Source organism: Oryzias latipes, chromosome 23, assembly GCF_053564925.1.
Source record: "Oryzias latipes strain Hd-rR chromosome 23, Olatipes_Hd-rR_3.1".
NCBI classification, from domain to species: domain Eukaryota; kingdom Metazoa; phylum Chordata; class Actinopteri; order Beloniformes; family Adrianichthyidae; genus Oryzias; species Oryzias latipes.
Window position 1 is genome coordinate 9029472 of NC_136259.1, and position 19787 is coordinate 9049258.

The following is a 19787-nucleotide window of genomic DNA, read 5'->3' on the forward strand; positions in this document are numbered from 1 at the left end:
TGTTTGGGTGGGGAAAAAAAAAGAGCATGAAACCAAAAGCAAACCGTGTCCTACGTTTAACGCATCACACACACGCAAACATTGGTACCCTTTAAGAGTTTGTAAATGAGTTTTATTTTTCACGAAAGATCCAACAAGAATCTCATGAAAGAGGGAATTTGCATAAGTCATACCAGTTGTGCAACATCACAAACACTACGTTTATGCCTATAGGGTCCCCCGCTGAGAAGTCATAATGAGCTCTTCAACCTTAAAGAGGCAGACTCGCATGTTCTACTGTCAGTGTGACAATTGAAGGGTTTAACACTGCCAAAAGGCTTGGGAGGAAGTGTGAGGGGAGGTGAGGAAGACAGTAGGCACCGTTGAACAGAAAGACGGAGATGGTAGGAGTACATGAGAGAAATAACAAAACGCCTCCGGCCTGGCATGCATGCATAACTGAGACATGTTTCAGCATGTCTGGGAGTATCAGCTGGAGCTTGGTGAGCACTTTCAGGCGACATCTCTGACTGCATCCCTCGCAGCGGGGTTACCATTCTCTCTCACCCCTCTCTGCCTTCCTCCCCGGCATTTCCTTTTGCGTCTGTATTGTTGCATCTTGCCCATCACTCCCTCAGAGTGTCAGGAGGGTAAAAAGAAGAAGAAGAAAAAAAACAGACAGCAGGCAGACTTCAACCCCCTTTACACAACAGAGCCCAGAGGTGATGATTGACAGAGGACTATAAAATGGCACAAACCACAGAAGGAGGATTTATCCATATATTTTCATCAGCGGTTGGAGAGGAAGGAAATAGCGCTACAGAATTGTTTCAGTGCCTCTCTGCAAACTAGACCTTCAAGCATTAAAATTTGATGCTTTTGGAGTGTTAGCTGCATCGTCCTGAGTCACAGAAGTACACAGCTTGTTAAAAGCATCAACCTTGTACCCAAAAGAACTACAGAAATTTCTGCCTCAGAAAACCTCCAAAAGAGGAGAGAATAAAGTGGCTTCAGCTAAGATTTTCTCATCACTGACTTCATACTGAATATTGGTGCTACAGCCCAAAGCTGAGATGATGTTATTATGTGTTGAACACATTCTAAAAACAACCTTAGCTGCTTTTTTAAGAATTCTTCAAAATACATATAAAATAAGTAACTGAATAGCTTAAATGATAAAAGACACATTGCAAAACCTCATTGCACATAGCTAAAATATTTGGACGGTAAAATTTGAGCTATTGTTTTAATTAGACAGAAAGCCGACAGTGCAATTAAACTGCTAGTTAGTGCTAACTAATGTTAGCATTTAGCTACCAGTTAAATGCTACTAACATTAGCATTTACAGATTGGAAAATGTTTCAGAAAATAATTAATAAAAGTTATGAAAGCAAGGAAGTTTGGTGTGTGACCCTTGCATTAGCCATAACAAGTTGAATTAACAGAACAAATAAAATAGATAATCAAAAAAAAGAATCTATAAAGGTTAGCATGCCAATTTACATTGTTTTTGTTTATCCTGCTAGCATGCAAACGAAACAACTACAAACTCCTTGGCATGAGTACTTTTCATGCTTCAGTTGCTAGAAAAAAAACACAAAGAGCACAGAGAAGGCGCAAAAGGAAATTTGGAGACCAACTGAGTAACCCCTCCCCCCAGGCGTTTCAAACAGGATGTGCCCACTGACTCCAAGAAGCCATAATCCCATAGACTTTTATTAAGAAATAAACAGGTTTTACTCAGTCATAATATCTTTTTACATGTCCTAGGACATGTCAAAGTAGGACAGGTATCATTCAGACATCTAAAAAAAATTTTCTCCCAACCCCACTTTCAAGTGGTTGGGATGTGGACTTTCAACAAGGTCACTCCTGATTGGTGAGATTTGTTACCATAGAAACGTTAACTCAGTCCAACTCGGACCAATCACTGCTTACTGACCCCAACATGGCAGTGTCCGTATCACGAAAAAGTGGGAACTAAATTAACTATATAGTGTATGAGCCGGGGGTACACCATTTTTTATGGGTAACGTCACACTCACTTGGTCCACTTCCCATAAACAGTCTATGTGTATATCGTGTAACATTCCTATGTGCATTCTCTGTTCAATGCCAAACTGACTTTGTCACCCTTGGCTGCAGGATTTGTTGACACCGCTATTTCCCTCTAAAATGGCAACTGTGAAATTGTATTTCTCCACAAGCTGCCAGAAACAGGCCGGCAAACATTTGAAGTGATGCTTGCCAAGTTCCAGATCTACTCCCTGGTAGTCTTTATTGTTGTTTGACATATGAGCGTATGGAAAGTGTCAAGGGGAACTAGAAGTAACTGGAATGTCATACACTGGCAACACTGTAGTGCAGCTAATTAAAGCATATAAAAAAAGATGAACTCTATGCACTTGACTCAGACTGTTAGACCGCTCAGGCGTATATTGTTTATCACTGGTCACACTTTAAGGAATATAGAATGGCTTTCTTTGTGGTTCTATGGCTCAACTTACTCTTATATTTCCAATCAGAGACCTTCACATAAGAACTATTGGAAATCAGATTGTTATAGATACAAAAGCATGTCAGGTGAAGTTTATTTCCAACACATTTTTTTCTTATCCATAAAAACAAAAGTAAAGTAGTGCTACTTTTTCTATAGGAATTTTGAAACAAGTCTTTAAACTATGGGCTGTTGACCAAATTTACTTGATGAATTGATATAAGCTAATATAAAAACCTCTTGAAAAGTTTTCAATTTGGCAGTTTGTTAATTTGGACTGCTCAGTGTGGTGCACTGCCAAGAACAAATGACATCCCCATTCATCTAACTTATAGTTATTCTTGTTATGAAAGCTACAGAGAGAACATTTACAATTTAATGATCAAAACTGAAGTCCATCAGTTTCCAATAAAAATTACCATTTAAAATAAATAATAAAATGAAAAAGAATCAGGCAGTTTATAATCTTCATAGGAATAAACATCCCAGTAGTAATGGTCAGACTTAATCAGAACTGATAAACAGTTCAAGTAGATTGTAGCTCCACATCTCAACCTGTCGCTTCCATTTTAACTTTTTTTTTCCTTCACCATGACTCAAAAGCACATTTTATTTTGAAAAGCTCTAGAGAGTCTGTATTAGTATAATTTAATTCTTTACCAGCTGAACTTCAGCTCCAGTTTTTACACTCTTTTCACTACTGTAATTTTTCCAACTGTTTACCCAATTCTGAAGTGGATAAAAGCAGCTTTGCGCTGATATGCAACATATATATATATAACATGTACTAATGTGTTTACATATCGGTGCAAGGCCAATGAGCAAAGTTGCTGAATCCACTGATTCAAGCTGATCGATTGAACGGTCGGGGGGGGGGGGGGGGGGGTACGTGAAGAGAATATAACGTTCAGTGATTGAGTCAGAGTTTGAGTCATGGGATATATTTGGTAAGATGGAATCATCAGTGTCTGAGGTGGTGGACTTTGATCCCCAACCTATGTGGTCAACCCAAGTTCTAAGGGAACTGGGATTCTCCAGGAACCCATGAACATGAAAAAATTCCTTTCAGACCAAATCTGACACCCAAAAACAATTTTCCTATCATATCAGGCCCACCACAGAATAGCAGGGGTACTGGTACTGGAGGGTTGGGCATAATTTAAATAAGGAAACTGGCAGAAGCAAATAGTCAGATCTTTAGACCTAAGTTATTTCAGTAAACCAAAGACTGTTGAGAAAAGCTGGGCTTAGATACATGTAGGTTTTGCGTGACAGGATTTCTTTTTCTAATATTGGTTGTTTATGTTAAGCTGGATGTGTGTACATGTCCATTTGAGATGTTTTTTTGTCTGCGTCACTGTGCCTGACACAATTTAGTTCAAACTGATGTAAGAGAAATCACAAAGGGCTCATTGCCAAGTACTGATTTACATTTATGTGTGTACAAATGAGGACATTAAACAGTTTGAGATCATAAACATGGAGCCCTGCCTAACCTGTGAATTGTCAAGGACATTAGGACATGTCCAATGGAAATTTCCAATGTAGTTTTTCGTCATGTACTTTCTTCATTCGCGTCATGAATGCATCTCAAGAAACTGAGGACTAACAAACTAGAAGCGTAATTACTTTTTGAAAGACTAATTGTCTCTGCTTCAAGAAAAAGTGAAATTTTGTTGTCCCTGTACTTGTACCATCCATCCATCCATTGTTGCCTTTTTAAGATAGTACCAAAACTCTAAGAGAAAAATGGAGTTAGATAGTGTTATCTCAATTTGTAGACTGTTTCAGTCAGAAGATGCATCAGAATACAAGGATCAGGCAAATGATATTATGATATGTAAACTATCATGCGCATTTGGAGTTTGAAATCAAGTAACTTTATAAAGTCTGCAAAAATGATTGAGTAAAACAAGTTAAATGGTATGTAGTGTATACCTATATAGTGTGATACTATCTATCTTTACGGCCCAAAGCACAATCTCAGCCCATTTACACACACATTTACACGCTGATGGACCATCCAGTAGTGCACTGGAATTACAGCTCTGGTATCTAATGCTATGTACACACTGGACAAGTGATGCACATTCAAGAAAATCTGATTGCGGGCTTTTGAATGTGCTTTCAGCACACTGGACTATTACTACTTGATGCTAACGTATGTACTTGGTACAAAATGTTGAAGCGGTGCAAATCTCGTGAATCTTTCTCTAAGCTTTTTCTTTTACAGCTCTATTCAGATATATGAAAGACTTGATGTCATAATTACGGCAGGGCACAAACCGTAATTACTCATTTCTCATCCACAACATATTTACAAACGGTTGGCAGTTCTGTGAATGAAAAAGGATGCTACCCATACGTCACCACCAAAGCCAAGTCTAAGCTTGGCTTAACTTTCAAAACTTGCTTTCGAATGATTGCACATTTTGTATGTGGCGGTCAAGAAATGGACTTAAAACCTGCTGAGGGGAACACGAGCGTGAAAGTCTTAACCCTTGTGCTATCCTATGTCCCCACCCTTACATTGACGTGTTATCCCTACCATGACAAAGGTGGATAAAAGTGAAGAGGATTTCATGTAATCCATGGACACCAGTGAAGATCACAAATCATTGATAAAAAAGGTTCAGCGCACTGTCTTGTAGGGTCTAGATGACCAAACTCCCAATGTTAAAGTGCGTAGGATAGCACAAGGGTTACATGGAGAAGCGCATAATGTGCATATAGGTGCTTTTACATAGACTTTTCATTAGAAGTGTTGTAGAGGGTGCCTAGAACGTTGCATAACACTGTGGGGTTCAGTGTCTTAGCCGAGGACTCTTCAAGACATCGACAGGAAAGGCAGAAACCAAACTTGAGATCTTGCGATCAAAGGTCAATTGCTGTTACAAATTAACCATAGCCAACACTCAAGACAAAGGGGAGAGAAAGCTATGGTGTATTTCCACAGGACGACTTGATGTGGCTGTCCTCTAATTGAATGTATGCCCACTAGATGGATGCTGTAACTTCAGTTTTTGCTGGCTGTTAAAACCAAACCTAGAGAGTGGTCAATATGTATGAACCCGAACTGACCTCATTGTCAGAAAAGGAGGCGTTTGTCTGACCTTACCATGAAGCCACTTACATTGAGGTGGTAGGTGAGGTAAAAATGCAGCTCTATTACCTAAAAAACTAGAAAACATCTTAGATTCACTTACACTTGGATACATTTACCACCCTTGGTGGTGTATTGATGCATTCCGTGTGGCTCAATATTTGTTTCCTTTGTGGTTCTAGACAGTGTGTTGTGTGTGACTCTTTCATAGATCCACTAGATGTGTTTTTTTTCCATTAAATTGGGGTGTCTTCATATTCACAGGGTTATACAGGGTCTCAAATCAAATTTTTACTGTAAATCCCTTTTGCTCTTGGAAACAGCAGTTGCAAAATTAGTTTATGGTGCATGCATCCCAAAGTGGTTATTGTGAGTAACAGAAAGCAGCGCTGCGAGATGAATGAAGGCAAGCGCATTGTAATTTCCATATCAATCATGAGAAGCGTCAGCGGCTTAAGGTAAGGAGGGAAACAAAAAGGAAAGCTGGATAAAAATGGATGCTTCAGATCGAGTCCAGCCATTTTTTCCCTCTTTTTTTTTTAATGAAGCCCGTTCAAACCGGGGGCAGGGTAATGCACCTAAGGGCTCAGAGCCAAAACGTGGGCTGACAGGGCCAGGTGGCTGACTGATAATGCATGAAACTGCTTTTGAACCTCAATTGTCTCTGACATGTGGGCGCGGACAGGTTGCAGCTGTCATTTAGGCCTTAAATGTCGAGCAGATTTATCGTCCGGCGACATTAACATTGAATCGCAGCTGTCAGCAACGATGTCAACGGTGGAGATGGTACAGCTGATGAGCTGGCAAGAGGTGATCGAAGGAGGGAAAAAAAAAAAAAAAGAAGGTTGACAGGAAAAACAAAAGGCTCCTTAAGGCAGCGTGAGAGGTTTTTAAGAGTTAGTCTGGGAAAACCATAAGGAAGTGTAGTGTTGTTAAGACGGTGGAGTCACCGAAGGACACGGCACAATTGATTGAACAGAGTTGACTTTGGCACAACTTTCTCTTTGTGCAGACATGCATCGCCGGCCGTAGGTGTCTATATTCCGCAGCTTAACTACCTTTCAGGTCTTCCGCAGTGACAAATGGCTTCTGTCTCTTTTAATGTAATATTTGTTTTCCACTCCTAAAAGCCTCTCGGCTACTCTGTGGCATCTGTCTGCCGACTGCCTCATTGCGTTAGCCGACTTGTATCACAGACTGCTGGACTGTCTGTCCATCTTTTCTCAGCACAGACTTTTTTTTTTAACAGGAATACCTTTTTTTTTTTTACTGTTTCCTGTCTCCGTCCTTTTCTCCCACTTTCCACTTTATCTCTGCATCTTTGCTCCAGATGCTCACTGTCTTGGCTCCATGGGCCCGCGTCTCAGTGACGGGTCCCCTCCAGGAATTCAAAGCACCATTCTGGCATTTGCTTCCAAGCAATTGCTTTTTTTTGTAGTAGTAGTAATAAAGGAGGAGTAGCTTTAGCATTTCCCTCGGAATGGGCTCACTGGCCTCAGGCAAAGACAAGCACAAGCGTGCATTCGCCAACCCCCTCGAGCCCGGGGGACATCGTCAGTCTCTATCCAGATTCCTACGCAATTAAAGCGTCTCATCCGATTTGCAGGATTGGTTTCCAAAAGAACCCTAGCATTAATCAAAAGCCTACAGTAAGGCTTCTTCTTTGTGGTTCACTACATGCATCTGTTTACGTTGTAATCTTAAGAAGTAAATAACATTTGCATTAAAACCCTTTTTAATGGAGTTTGACCTGTTGAGCCCTGCAGCCATAAGCTACTAATAAGACCAAACATACATTTCAAACTTGTGGTTTTAATAAAAATCAAAGTCCCATTGACACCAAATTAATTCGCAACGCTGTGTTTTCACCATGGAGCATTTAAAGCACAATTAGCCATGGAAGCTGCTACAGGGAGACTCTGCCTAACTGCAAACACCAAACACTCTGCAATTTGTTTTTCACATTAAGCAAATATCGCACATATTACCATGTGATGATAGCACATTTTCCTTAAACTGCAGTGGGTGGTTACAAGAGTGCAGGTGGTGGAGCCAAGGAGTAAATGAGTGAGAAAAACAAGAGCTTTGATGCCACTCAGGCAATCAACAGAATCGTTTGGTTTTGTTATGCATGACGAAGAAAGAAACTTGCACGTACGTAAAATATTATCATTTTTAATTGATCCCAATTATTGGTACATTTGATGTCCTTAAAGAGAAGCCTTGAGATGAATGGTGGTAATATTTAAAGGAGAAATAGAAGAAATCAAATCAAAATGTATTGATTGACGAGGAAACAGGAAAATATATTACATCTATTATTGCTAAATATTTTTCTCCCACAACCGCATAATTCTTTGGAGGAAGCAAGTTTGTGACCTTTAAGCGCAAACTATTAAAGTCAAAGTCCACATTAGTTATCACCATTGACTATAAACGGTAACTGGACAGAGCTAGTGTGACGTCACACATAGAAAGTGACCAGATTCCGGGTTCAACAAAATGAAGTCCATGTACAGTCATCATTTCTTTACGGAATAGATGCCACCATGTCGGAACCAGAATTCATCAGTTACCAATGACTGGTCAACAATTTTTCATTTGATTTTGATTTGAAACGGTTTATTTCAAGCTATCAAATAAGAATAATGTACAAAACAATACAATCAGCAGTTATACATTCCTACAAAGACGTATCAAACTTAGGACAATTAGACATTTGAGTCAACATTTCTCTGGAAACCACTCTTGCCAGCCGGGAGTGTTCTCGTTCTCATTTTTAGACACTTTGGTATGCCTCGACCGGGATTTGAACCCACCACCTTCCGATTGCAGGGCAGGCACTTCACCCCAAGGCCACTAAATTGGTCCACAGGCCCATTGATTTAGCCATTGCTGGTCTACATACCATGATTATATCTAGCCTCAATGGTTCTCTTTGTTCTCTTGTTCAATAGGTTTTATTTATATGGCGCCTTTTTAAATACTCAAGGTCACCTCACAGAAGTGCAGTAATAAATCAAAGCATAGGAAACAACAATAAGATTAAAAAACAGTTAAAATATCATATACCGGCACTGAATGCAAGGCGAAAACATTTTTTCATATGTTTTGAGAACTGAGAAAGTGAGTCCATATTTTGTGGATCAGAGGGGAGTGAGTTCTAGAGTTGTGTTAGTACTCTACTGATATGTAGAACTGAAAGGATTGTGATCATCCAGCTTTTAGTTATGGAAGTGATTCTGTAGCATAATTGAAAATAAAAGTCTAAACCAGAAATGCTTTTTTCATTTTCAAAATGTAACTGCATTTTTTTGACTCAAAATTAAAATGAAAAAGCAATCCGCCAAAACGCTTTTTCATTTTCTTCTTCAACACCGCTTATTCTGTCACTTAATTAAAATGATAAAGAAAATGGTATTAGATAATAAGTTTTAAATGTTATTTACTCACTTTAACAGCCCATTTTAAAATTATTTTATAATAGGAATCTTGTTAACATAATGTAGAGATGCTGATTTATTTATTTTTATATTGTAATGCCTCTGGTTACCTGAGTGAGCAGCGCACGAACCTCTGATCATTAAAGCCTTAGTCCCAAAACGGGAGCTGCAGATTTTTGGCACCGACTTCCTGACCGTGCACAAATGCTTTACGTACGGGACGTGCATGTGATACACAAATGTCTGCTGGATCCCCATAGGATGCCCACACAAACTACCCTTTGAATGTAATTTCCTCATTTCGAATGGCACTGACTGGCTTTCTGCACAATACGCAGGATGGGAAGGGTGGGGAATGTTTCTGTTTTGTTCTGATTCTGTTCTTTTTCCTATCGTGTCTTTCTTCCAGCACTTTTTGGAAGTATGGCAACAACTTTCATTCTGTTTGCTTTTTCCCCTTTTGTACAACCGCTACGATACGCTTTATTGAGTCACTTTTTTTTAAAAAGTCTCTTCAAATCATTCAATCTCTGCTAGGGTTGCTAGATAGTCATGTTTTTCCAGCCCAAAAGTCATCTAAAAAACAACAGACCCCCCAAAAAAATGCTACAAATATGAATCGCTTATTAATTAGTCATAATAATCAGTAATTAATCATCCATAACTCATTGCTTCCGGATTTGATTGGAAGTCTAACTTCAACACATTTTTAATCATTTTCCATCGATCTGCCATTTTTGCAGTCAGAGAAAAACATGAAATAATGGACTGTTATTTAACATTATCATACCAACCACAAATGTTTTTTCTTAAATATTAAGAACAATCAGAAGAGGAAAAAAGAAGGAAAGGGAAGGAGGAGTTTTGGTAAAGCTTATTAGCCTGTGATGAACATATGTGGAAACTGTTCTTGCATTTGTTCTTGTCATCCTTATCGGTGAGGTAAAATATAAGTAAATCTCTTTTTGAAACATGTAAAGAAGGGTTAAGGAAGTATCAAATAAAACATTAAGAACTAAATCAAAAATCACCTGAGATGACTCCAAAAAGTATCTTGTGTTTTTCTAGTTGTGTACTAAATGGAAATTTGATGCAACACTAACAGTAAAACTCCTTCCAAAATGTATATTTGCCTTCATAAAACAAATGATCTGTTGGTTTTATAATAATATCACAAAAAGCACACTTATTTTCCTGTCTCATTCTGTATTATAGTCACAGCTACACATCTGATCTGTACACTGAATAAACGACAAATGTATTATAAACGGTAAATACTTCTATTGTGCTTTACTTCCCTCTTAGAAGGCCCACAGCGCCTTACAGTCTGAGTCCCATTCACACACACATTCACACACTGATGGCAGCTCCGGCGCCGAACACTGTCACCAACCTGTAGCCACCAGGAGCAAAGTGGGGTTCAGTGTCTTGCCCTAGGACTCTTCAAGACACGGACACATGAGCGGCCAGAGCGAAATTGAACCTGTGATCTTCCAATTAGAATTTGACCGCTCAACCACTTAACCATGGCCGCCCTACACTGCCTTTGGAATGGAAAATAAGGGCATTTAATAAAAATGTCAAGAATGTATAAAAAATGAATAAAGCGTTACTTTATTGGCATCAGTCAATCCACTTCAAATAGGATTGCGCAATCCATGAGGCAGACCTTTCATTCATTGTACATACCAAGGCAAAACAGAACACTCCTACAATCATAAACATTACAAGAAGAAACGGCATGAGGGGCAGTTGGAAGCATCGTCAGTGGTTTCTACTGCATCAGCTTTTTAAATAAAGTATACATAAAGTATAAATAGTCTTAGTGATAGATAGATAGATAGATAGATAGATAGATAGATAGATAGATAGATAGATAGATAGATAGATAGATAGATAGATAGATAGATAGATAGATAGATAGATAGATAGATAGATAGATAGATAGATAGATAGATAGATAGATAGATAGATAGATAGATAGATAGATAGATAGATAGATAGATAGATAGATAGATAGATAGATAGATAGATAGATAGATAGATAGATAGATGACTTTATTAATCCCACAATGGGGAAATTTCATTCATCTGTGGCAGCAACACGACATTCAGAAATAATCTATATAATATAACATCAATAAAGGACATCACAAATTACATTTTTATTAGATAATGTTAGAGTCCTGATGGTTTGCGGGAGTTCATTCCAGGTTTTAGTGAATGTAACAGAATAAATGAGAATCCACTTGCCACAGAAACTATCATTATGTTTTAATGGGCTGTTGGGCGCCCCCTGTCGGTTCATGTCTGTGTTCTATGTGTAGCAGCAAAAACTTTATTAGTTGTGACACCGACATGTCAGAGGTAGGTCGCATTTTTCTTAAACCAGCCTTCATCAAGGTTGAGCTGGTTACATGAAGACAAAAAAGCAGTAACTCTGTTTGTAGGCGTTGGTGGTAAAGGCAAGAGTCCATTTGCGGTGAATCTGGTGGAAACTTGGATCTGAGCTTTGGAGCCATTGCAGTGAATGCTGCTGAAGTGTGACCATTTAAACATTTGTAATACGGTTTGAGTCTGTGGCCATTTATAAAATTCTGAAACATTAAAGATTTTGACAATGATAATACAGAGCGATGGTGAATTTAGCCAGGGAGCCTATGATGGATCTTAGGCACAATTATTTCTTGTAAGTGACCAAACAGGCATACAGTAAGATACAGTAGACATGATGACTGCATTCGGATATTTTTCAGAGACTAACAGAGAAAATGTGGTTTGATTATGCAAAATATTTAATGTAATGTTTTAAACAAGATTAAATTATCCTGTCAATGCTATTGTTAATATGTGCTTATCTTGATTATGTTACTTTGTTAGCATGTTGTCAATACTTTTTCCTTGTACCTCAATGGTATATCAAGTAAACATAATTTTTTTGCTCAAAGAAGTCTGTGTTTTAGGCTAATGGAGACTGCTTATGGTGCTTAAGGTGATTATATTAAGCTGTTAGCATGCTACTATTAGCTATTCATGGCTAATGGAGTTGTACAACATAAGCTAATAACAGTAACAGGTTTATCATGAATATATTAGCCTGTTTACATCATTATCAATGTGTGATATCATTCTCATGATGACGTGAGCGCCTTTCACTGGTAATTTGGTAATGCACATCTGGAGTTTATAGATATGCCACAGAAGTGTCTGTTACCTTTGGTTACCAGTGTCAACACAAGAAATAATCCTGACTTAGGTGGTCTTTTTACCTAAACAGCAGACATTTTACATGTTGAGCTAAAATACTACTAATAAATAAATCAGGTGGTGCAGAGATATACAGAAAAACATAATAACTTGATTTAACCCTTGTGCTATCCAAGGCATGTTAACGTTGGGAGTGGGGTCATCTGGACCCCACAAATTAGTGTGCTAAACTTGTTTACTTCAAGGATTTGTGATCTTCACTGGTGTCCATGGATTACATGAAATCTTTCCACCTTTATCCACCTTTGTCATGGTAGGAATAACACATAAATGTAAGGGTGGGGTCATTTTGACCCCATACGATAGCAGAGGGGTTATGTCTTTTTCAATACTAAGGCCGAATCTGAATTCTTCCCCTACCCTCTACGGTTTCTCCCTACCCTGCCAATTGTAGAGGCATTTGGAAGGGTAGGGTTATCGGAAATGTTTTTTTTTTTTTTTTGTAAGGGCTAACCCACGCGGCGGAGGGATGGCGAGCTCTCCACTGCGAGGGTGTTTACCGTTCCATTGCGCTGTGCTGCGGAGAAGAAGCGCTTAACATCACGTGGGTGTTTTAATGACTTTGTTTTAGCATGACCTTTTTAAAGTAATAAAAGCGATGTTTATATGTATTTCTGAGTGCTAGCAGCTACGCACTGATGTAGCTGACTGGTGACTATTAATGATGTCTTTGAGTGGGAGGAACGTCCCAATTTGAAGACCCAATTTTCCCATAACTCTCCGTTTGGAGGGCTAATTGTAAAGCATAAAACTGGCTACACTAAAGAAGAGTTCCTGATGTAAGATCGTGCAATAAAGGGCAGCGGTATACCCAGAAGTATCCATCACAATTTCCATATTGGGGTCTACACTCTTCCTATTCAACCACATAACAGAAGCAACAATAACCAAACAGTAAAATGTTGCAGAAAAACCCCCAGAAGAAATAAAACTACTCAAAGCCATGGCAGTGCCAGCTCCACACAAACTTGAAAATATCAGTCTGCAGCATTGGGATGTTGTAACAGATGTGTCTACCTTTGATTTAGATAGTCACTTCGACTCAAGTGTTTAGTAATGCACATGTTAATAGACAAAAGCTCAGGCAAATTTCTTTAGGGTCCATACAAAATATATTTGTTTTTTTTCAAAGGGTAAACAGTACTACATCAATGACGTATCATTTTAAGGCATCCTTTAGGCAACTGCTTAACCCTTGTGCTTTCCTAGGCACTTGAACGTTGGGAGTTGGGTCATCTGGACCCCACTAGACAGTGCGCTGAACCTTTTTTAGTCAATGATTTGTGATCTTCACTGGGGTCAATGGATTTCAGAAAAACTCTGTTGTCCTTTATCCACCTTTGTCATGGTAGTGATAACATGTCAATGTAAGGGTGGGGTCGTTTTGACCCCACAAGATAGCACAAGGGTTCAGATGATCCTATAAAAATAGGTCTCCTTTTGTGCTAAAAATTGCGAGAAGATATTCTAGCAGATACATTTTGAAGTTTTTGGTGGAATTCCAATACAGACCCAGCCAGTAAGCCAAGTGAGTCCCACATGGTTCAAAGGTTGGCAAAAAATGTGGGCCCTGAATGGGTTTGTCCACAGTTTCCATGGTGGCATCACCTGTGTTTGCCCACATTGGCTAAAGTGGGCACTCAGTGGGTGGACTCGCATAGTGTAGCGGGCTCCGCTGTCCAGCAGAGCAAGAGAGCAGTGGTGCCCAGGCACCGGCAGCGCACGCTACGCTGTTCGCCGGGTGGCTGGCTAGCGTAATGAGCCAGCCCACTGAGAGCACACTTCAGCCAATGTGTGCAAACACAGGTGGGGCCATCACGGAAACTGCAACTTTAAACCAGTGGCCAAAAAGCCGGTCTTTCTTCCCAGCCAATCACAATCATATTCTTGTCTTTAAATTCATGAATGGTTGTCTCTCTCTGCATGCCACACAGTTTTCCATCCCTCTTCCCCCCTGTTCTCCACCTGGAGAGATGCTTTGTGATTGCCAAATCTAACCCATGGGGTTTCTACATCTATCGTCCAATTTCATCCCAACACGTCATTGGCCCAGAGGGTAACCACCAAAAGACTGTGGTCTTATTCATGCACATTTTTTTGTAACAAAAATAAATCTTCAGTAGCATTCATAATACCCCTCCTTATTGAAGTAGCATCCAGTGCACGCACTGTAGCATTCACCTGCTACTCAAGGCTAGTTGAGTTCCATTTCCGCAGCTGATAAATCAGTGTGGCAACTTTCTCTGCAGAAACTGTGCTTCCAGACCTTGGTGTGATTATGCATTTCAAGCAGTTGAGGCGACAGGGTGAGACACCCCATCTTTCCTCAGTGGAAGCCCCCAAGCTGCAGTTCTCAGTAACAGTAAACCATGTATCGATTCAGCTGCAGAACTACAGCAACTCATAAATAAATGGGGAGGAAACACAGGAGACCATGCTGGGAATGGCTTTAAGTGGCAGCAGAGAGCTTTTTTAGTCCCTGACAGCAAGAGAATGCTCGCGAGCGTGTCTAGCCTTTCAGCATTGTTAGAACCTAGAAAGGGGCCCTATGTTTCTCCATGTGCAAGCAGGTCACGTCTGTGCTTTGAAGATCATTAAAGTCTCCCAAAAAAATGTGTTTGCTTTGCTGGCGAGTTCACCAGAGGTGCATTTCAACATCACTTTAGCTGCAACAGGAAGGATTCAATAATTGCCAGACATGCAGCTAAAAAATGATGGTGTGTGAACTCTTTACCTTTCATCCCCTGCTCCCCAACTTCCATTTATTCTCCCTACATGCTTCCTCGTCCGTCTTTGTACTCTTTCTCAGCAGTTTAGAGCAGAACTGCAGCCGCGCTACAGTCCTTGGCTGTCCCGAGCCAAGATTAGAATACTGATTAGCTACCCTTTCAGGCTCCCTTATCCGCCTTCCTCTGAGATCACGAGCATGGCTACAACTTCATGAATACATAATTGTACCGTCGGCAAACAAATCCATGGCTGAGAGCTTCCAGACGAGGGAGCCAATGCACAAAAGACAGGGTTGTTGATGTTGGGGTTTGTTCTTGTAATCAGAGGGTGCTGGAGCATATTTGCTGTGATCACTGTTTTGTAACGCCGAACCTGTGTTATGAACAGCTCAGCTGTTCAGGGGCTTTATCGTTTCTTATTTGTTGTTGCTGTTTTAAGCTCTCCTCTCTTTACTTCCAAACCCAGCTTTCCCTCTTTTGAATCTTCCTCTTCAAACCTGGATGGACGATGTAAGACCATCTCCTACCTTTTTTCTCACATTTCATCCGTTGCCTTTTTTGCACTCTCGTCCTGTCAGAAGCTCCAAAAAGAGAGTTGATGTAACTAAGAATCAAGTTGGACGTTGATTTTCGTGGACCGTTACTGTTCCTCATGGACATAATTACTGTCCTAACACACCTCCTACAATAAAAGCGAATGACAAAGAAGGTCAAAGGTGTACAGCAGCAAACACCAAACATTTACAATTAGGAAATGAATCAATGTGATACAAGTAAAAAAAAGTATACGTTTTGAATGTCGCTGCTTCTCCAATGGGTTTAGCATCTTTTAGCCACAGGGGGACGTAGAGGTTGGTGCTAGGATTAGTGACCCAGAAGCAATGGTGGAATGCCGACAGGCACGAACCAACATTGCCATCTTTGTGGACAAATTCTGGCATTTAGCCATGATACCGTTGCATTGGAGAGATTTTAAAATGTGCTTTGAGCCCAAGGTTTAACTGTAGTGTTTACATTCTCTTGAGTAAAATCACTCTTCAACTTTTGAAGCAATTACCATAATTCTAGCAGATTCTGACGTGGAGAAAAGCAGCTTTGCACTTAAATGCAACACTTTACAGTTGTATAAAGCTTATGGAATCAACGTAAATTAGCCCTAAGCCGATATGCAAAGCCACTTTTCTGCACGTCAGAATCCATTGGAAATATGCCAATTGCATAAACGGTGAAAGAGTGTGTGGTGTTTAGGTGTTGGCAGTGACATGTCCGGTCTTAAAGGTTTACACAAACTAGCTGGAAAGGTTTTAAATTTCAGCTGGCTTAACCCTTGTGCTATCTTAGATGACCCCACCCTTACATTGAGGTGTTCTCCCTACCATGACAAAGGTGGATAAAGGTGGAAAGATTTCATGTAATCCATGGACACCAGTGAAGATCACAAATCATTGAAGAAAAAAGGTTCAGAGCACTGTCTAGTGGGTCTAGATGACCCAATTCCCAACATTAAAGTGCCTAAGATAGTACAAGGGTTAATGGCACTACCGAGAAGATAGCCTTTTGACTTTTTGCACTGAAACACATTTGAAAAACAAAACAAAAGAGGCAAAAAAGAATTCTGATGATAACCACTAGCTGAGGATTCCTACACAAACAAGTCAAACTCCAGTTACTCTGATGTGGAGGCAGTCATTTTTCATATTCAATATGTATTACATGAGGATACTACACAAATATATATTATTACAGTTAGTAATTGATTCAGCAGGTATTTAATGTTTTTTACCATATAAAGTACAACGAGACAAATGTTTAACACGTGATAAAACATAACTCCCTTTGGACTAAATTTTATTTTGAAAATTCTCTACAGGTCCAATTTGAAAATTAAAATCTTTCCTTTATATATTCCATTAACTAATCTTCTAGATTGGGCTAATTTAGAAGACGATCTGTCGGCAACAGAAATGATCATCATTAGCTGCAGAAATAGAGACATTAAGATTTTAGTGTCTGGGCCAACTTTTGTATGTCTGTGGGGGATAAATGGATTTTTTTTTTAAATAAAGACTTTTTTGAAGAAAATAACGTGTTTGGTGATCAGCTGAAGTGAAGGAAATGGAAGGGGAAAAAGGCAATTACCTTATTTCCTTCATCATTGGGCGCACCATCAATGGTTGATTTTGAATGTATGTCATATATAAGGTGCACCAAACTCTGTGTAAGGCAATAGAGTCAGAGATCATGGCTAAAACGAATGCTCCTGTGACTACACTCACTTGTTAAAGTTAAAGATGAACATCAGATATATGAGGAGGAAAAATACATTTGTGATTGTCTTTATGGAAGTGCAGGGGGGAAAAAAAGAAAGTTGGAAAGTTAGGGAGAAAGAGGTTCAGGAATATAGGAATAAAAAAGGGAATGCAGCATAGAATCCGTAAAGGAGATCAAGATGCAACCACACGGGGGGCTTTAGTGTAAAAGTTTCAGAGGCGAAAACATGGAGGAGCTTTGTGAGCGCTTCGGGGAAAACAAAACAAGAGTTCTCAGGTTAAAGGTGGAAGAGAGAAAACCGAAAGATGGATGAGTGCTCAGATTATTAACTTCCAGAATGGAGGAGGTGTTGGTTAGGCGGGGAGAGGGGTGTGTGGGGGTTGGTGGAGGTCCACACGCGACAGCGGATGGGGGCTCGAAGACTGCTGACTGAAACAAACATCCAAACATCATTGATTGGACACAAGCAAAAGATCAATCGACACGACCAAAGGCGGTGTAAAAAAGGAAGGGAGGAAAAAGATAGAAAAAAAAAAAAAGAGACCCCCGCTTTTCATTCTCCTTATCCATTCCTGGCTCTATACTCCCCCCCCCCCCCCCCCTCCACTCAATTCACCCTTCTCATCGATTAACCCGGCGCTGGTGTGATTACAAAGCAAACTCAATCATCTGGCTGCTGTAAACAGAAGCAGAGCCGCAGTCGGTCTGTCAGCGTGAGGAAATCGGAGGATCCTGTAATGAAGCTGTTAATGACCATAAAACACCAGCAGAGCTAATGTGCTCAAAGGCTGGATGATCATATTAATCAATTGCCGAGCAGCTAATGAAATACCTGCCCCCCCTCCACTCCCCTCTCATTTTATTTATTTATTTGTTATGGTTGTCTCACATTGTTCTCAAAGTAGACTGAGGAAGTGAGTTTTTAAGGGAATGCCAAAGAAGGTTTTGGATTAAAGTAACCCCCCTCATCATCATCATCATCTTCAAACACGAACATGTACACGCTCAAAACAAAAACAAAAAATCATTTTTCTTTTGGAGGGGGGGGGGTCACGAGAGACCCTATTAGACCACTGACACACTTAAGGTAATCCCTCCATCCTTCCTGTCCGGTCTTCCCCGAAAGACATTTCATTTTTCCCTCCCTCCCCAATCCTGATGTTGAGTCTCTTAAGCCCCCCCCCCCCCCCTTGCCGGGGGTGGTGGTGGTGACAGAGATCAATACAGCTGAGAGCGGTGTGTCACGGTCACGCCGCCGCGCGCCCTGACGCGCGGACTTACCGCAGTAGAGGAGCAGCAGCGCGCTCAGGAGCAGCGCAGCCCACAAAGTTGACGACATCCTCGGCCAGCGCGCGGCATCTTTGCGTCTGGATACCGGAGCCATGGATCGAGGGGGGTGAGGGGGGGCAAAAACAATTACAAAAAAAAAAAAAAAAAAAAAAAAAGAACAGTGATTTCACAATCCAGCGCGTACCTTCCTGTTTAATTCCATAGAACAGAGGGGGGAAATCCTTTTTTTATGTGATTAAAGAGAAAAATATATATTCTGGAAAAGTAAGACGTTGTAAAAGTTGTAGATCCCTCCTTATAGAAATGTTTTAGTCATTTGATGCTCTCAGTTCAGGTGTTTGTTCCGCAGAGCCGTGACGCGTCTTCACCTGTGGTAGGTCCCCGAGATTCTCTGCCTCAGCAGTCCGACCTGCTGAAAAACCAGAGCAAAAAAACAAACCCACAAAATAAAGAAAAGAAAAAGGGAGCTTCAGAAAAGATTCTTCAAACAGTGCAAAATCCCAATCCAGTGGGTGATGGAGGAGGGCTGAAGCTCGAGAAAGAAGGGGGGCAAAGCCGGAGCATCGCAGCAGGGGCGCAGGATGGAGCGGAGGATGCGGAGCGGAACCAACCCCGCGACTGGGAGAGGAGAGGAGAGCGCGCGGATCAACTCCAACTGATTTTTGTCCAAAGTGAAACATGCAGGTGATCGATAGTGCGTCACAGTTTAAGGAATCTAACAGGAGTGATCCGAGCTTATTTTTTTATACTCCCATAAGACACTTCTCCTCTTTGGCAAAGATCGTTTCCATTCACAACCAACAAAATACCCCCCAAAAGGGTAGAATGAACTGTCTTAGTCCGTCTTTCCTCCTTATTTGACTTAAGCAATATCTGGGGGTGTAATATATATATATATATATATATATATATATATATATATATATATATATATATATATATATGATGGGGGGTGGGGGTAATACTGCCATCTTGAGCAGAGTTACCATCACTGATCGATCTGCGCTCACAGTAAAAGCAATTATTGTTCCAAACAGATCGATTTCCGCTTGTGGAGTTTCTGCAGTGAAGATAGGATCGCTGACCGACACTTTGAGGTGCAGCCAAAGGAGGACTGGGACAGCCTGGATCTTTTATTTCTTAACTTTTTGAGGAGTTTCCATTTTTTACATGTATTTTTTGTCTGTGTCATTTAGTGGCACTTTTA

At 40.3% G+C, this 19787-nt stretch overlaps 1 protein-coding gene across 2 annotated transcripts in view; it reads right to left on the minus strand.

Moving 5' to 3' along the window:
• Positions 1–19042, minus strand: part of tafa5 (TAFA chemokine like family member 5) — a 221596-nt gene extending 202554 nt beyond the window's left edge. For both annotated transcript variants that reach the window (XM_023952179.2, XM_023952178.2), the window contains exon 1: positions 18572–19042. In XM_023952179.2, the coding sequence (XP_023807947.1) occupies positions 18572–18674 (103 nt within the window). In that variant the 5' untranslated portion in view covers positions 18675–19042. The remainder of the gene's footprint in view (positions 1–18571) is intronic.
• Between the last annotated feature and the right edge of the window lie 745 nt (positions 19043–19787).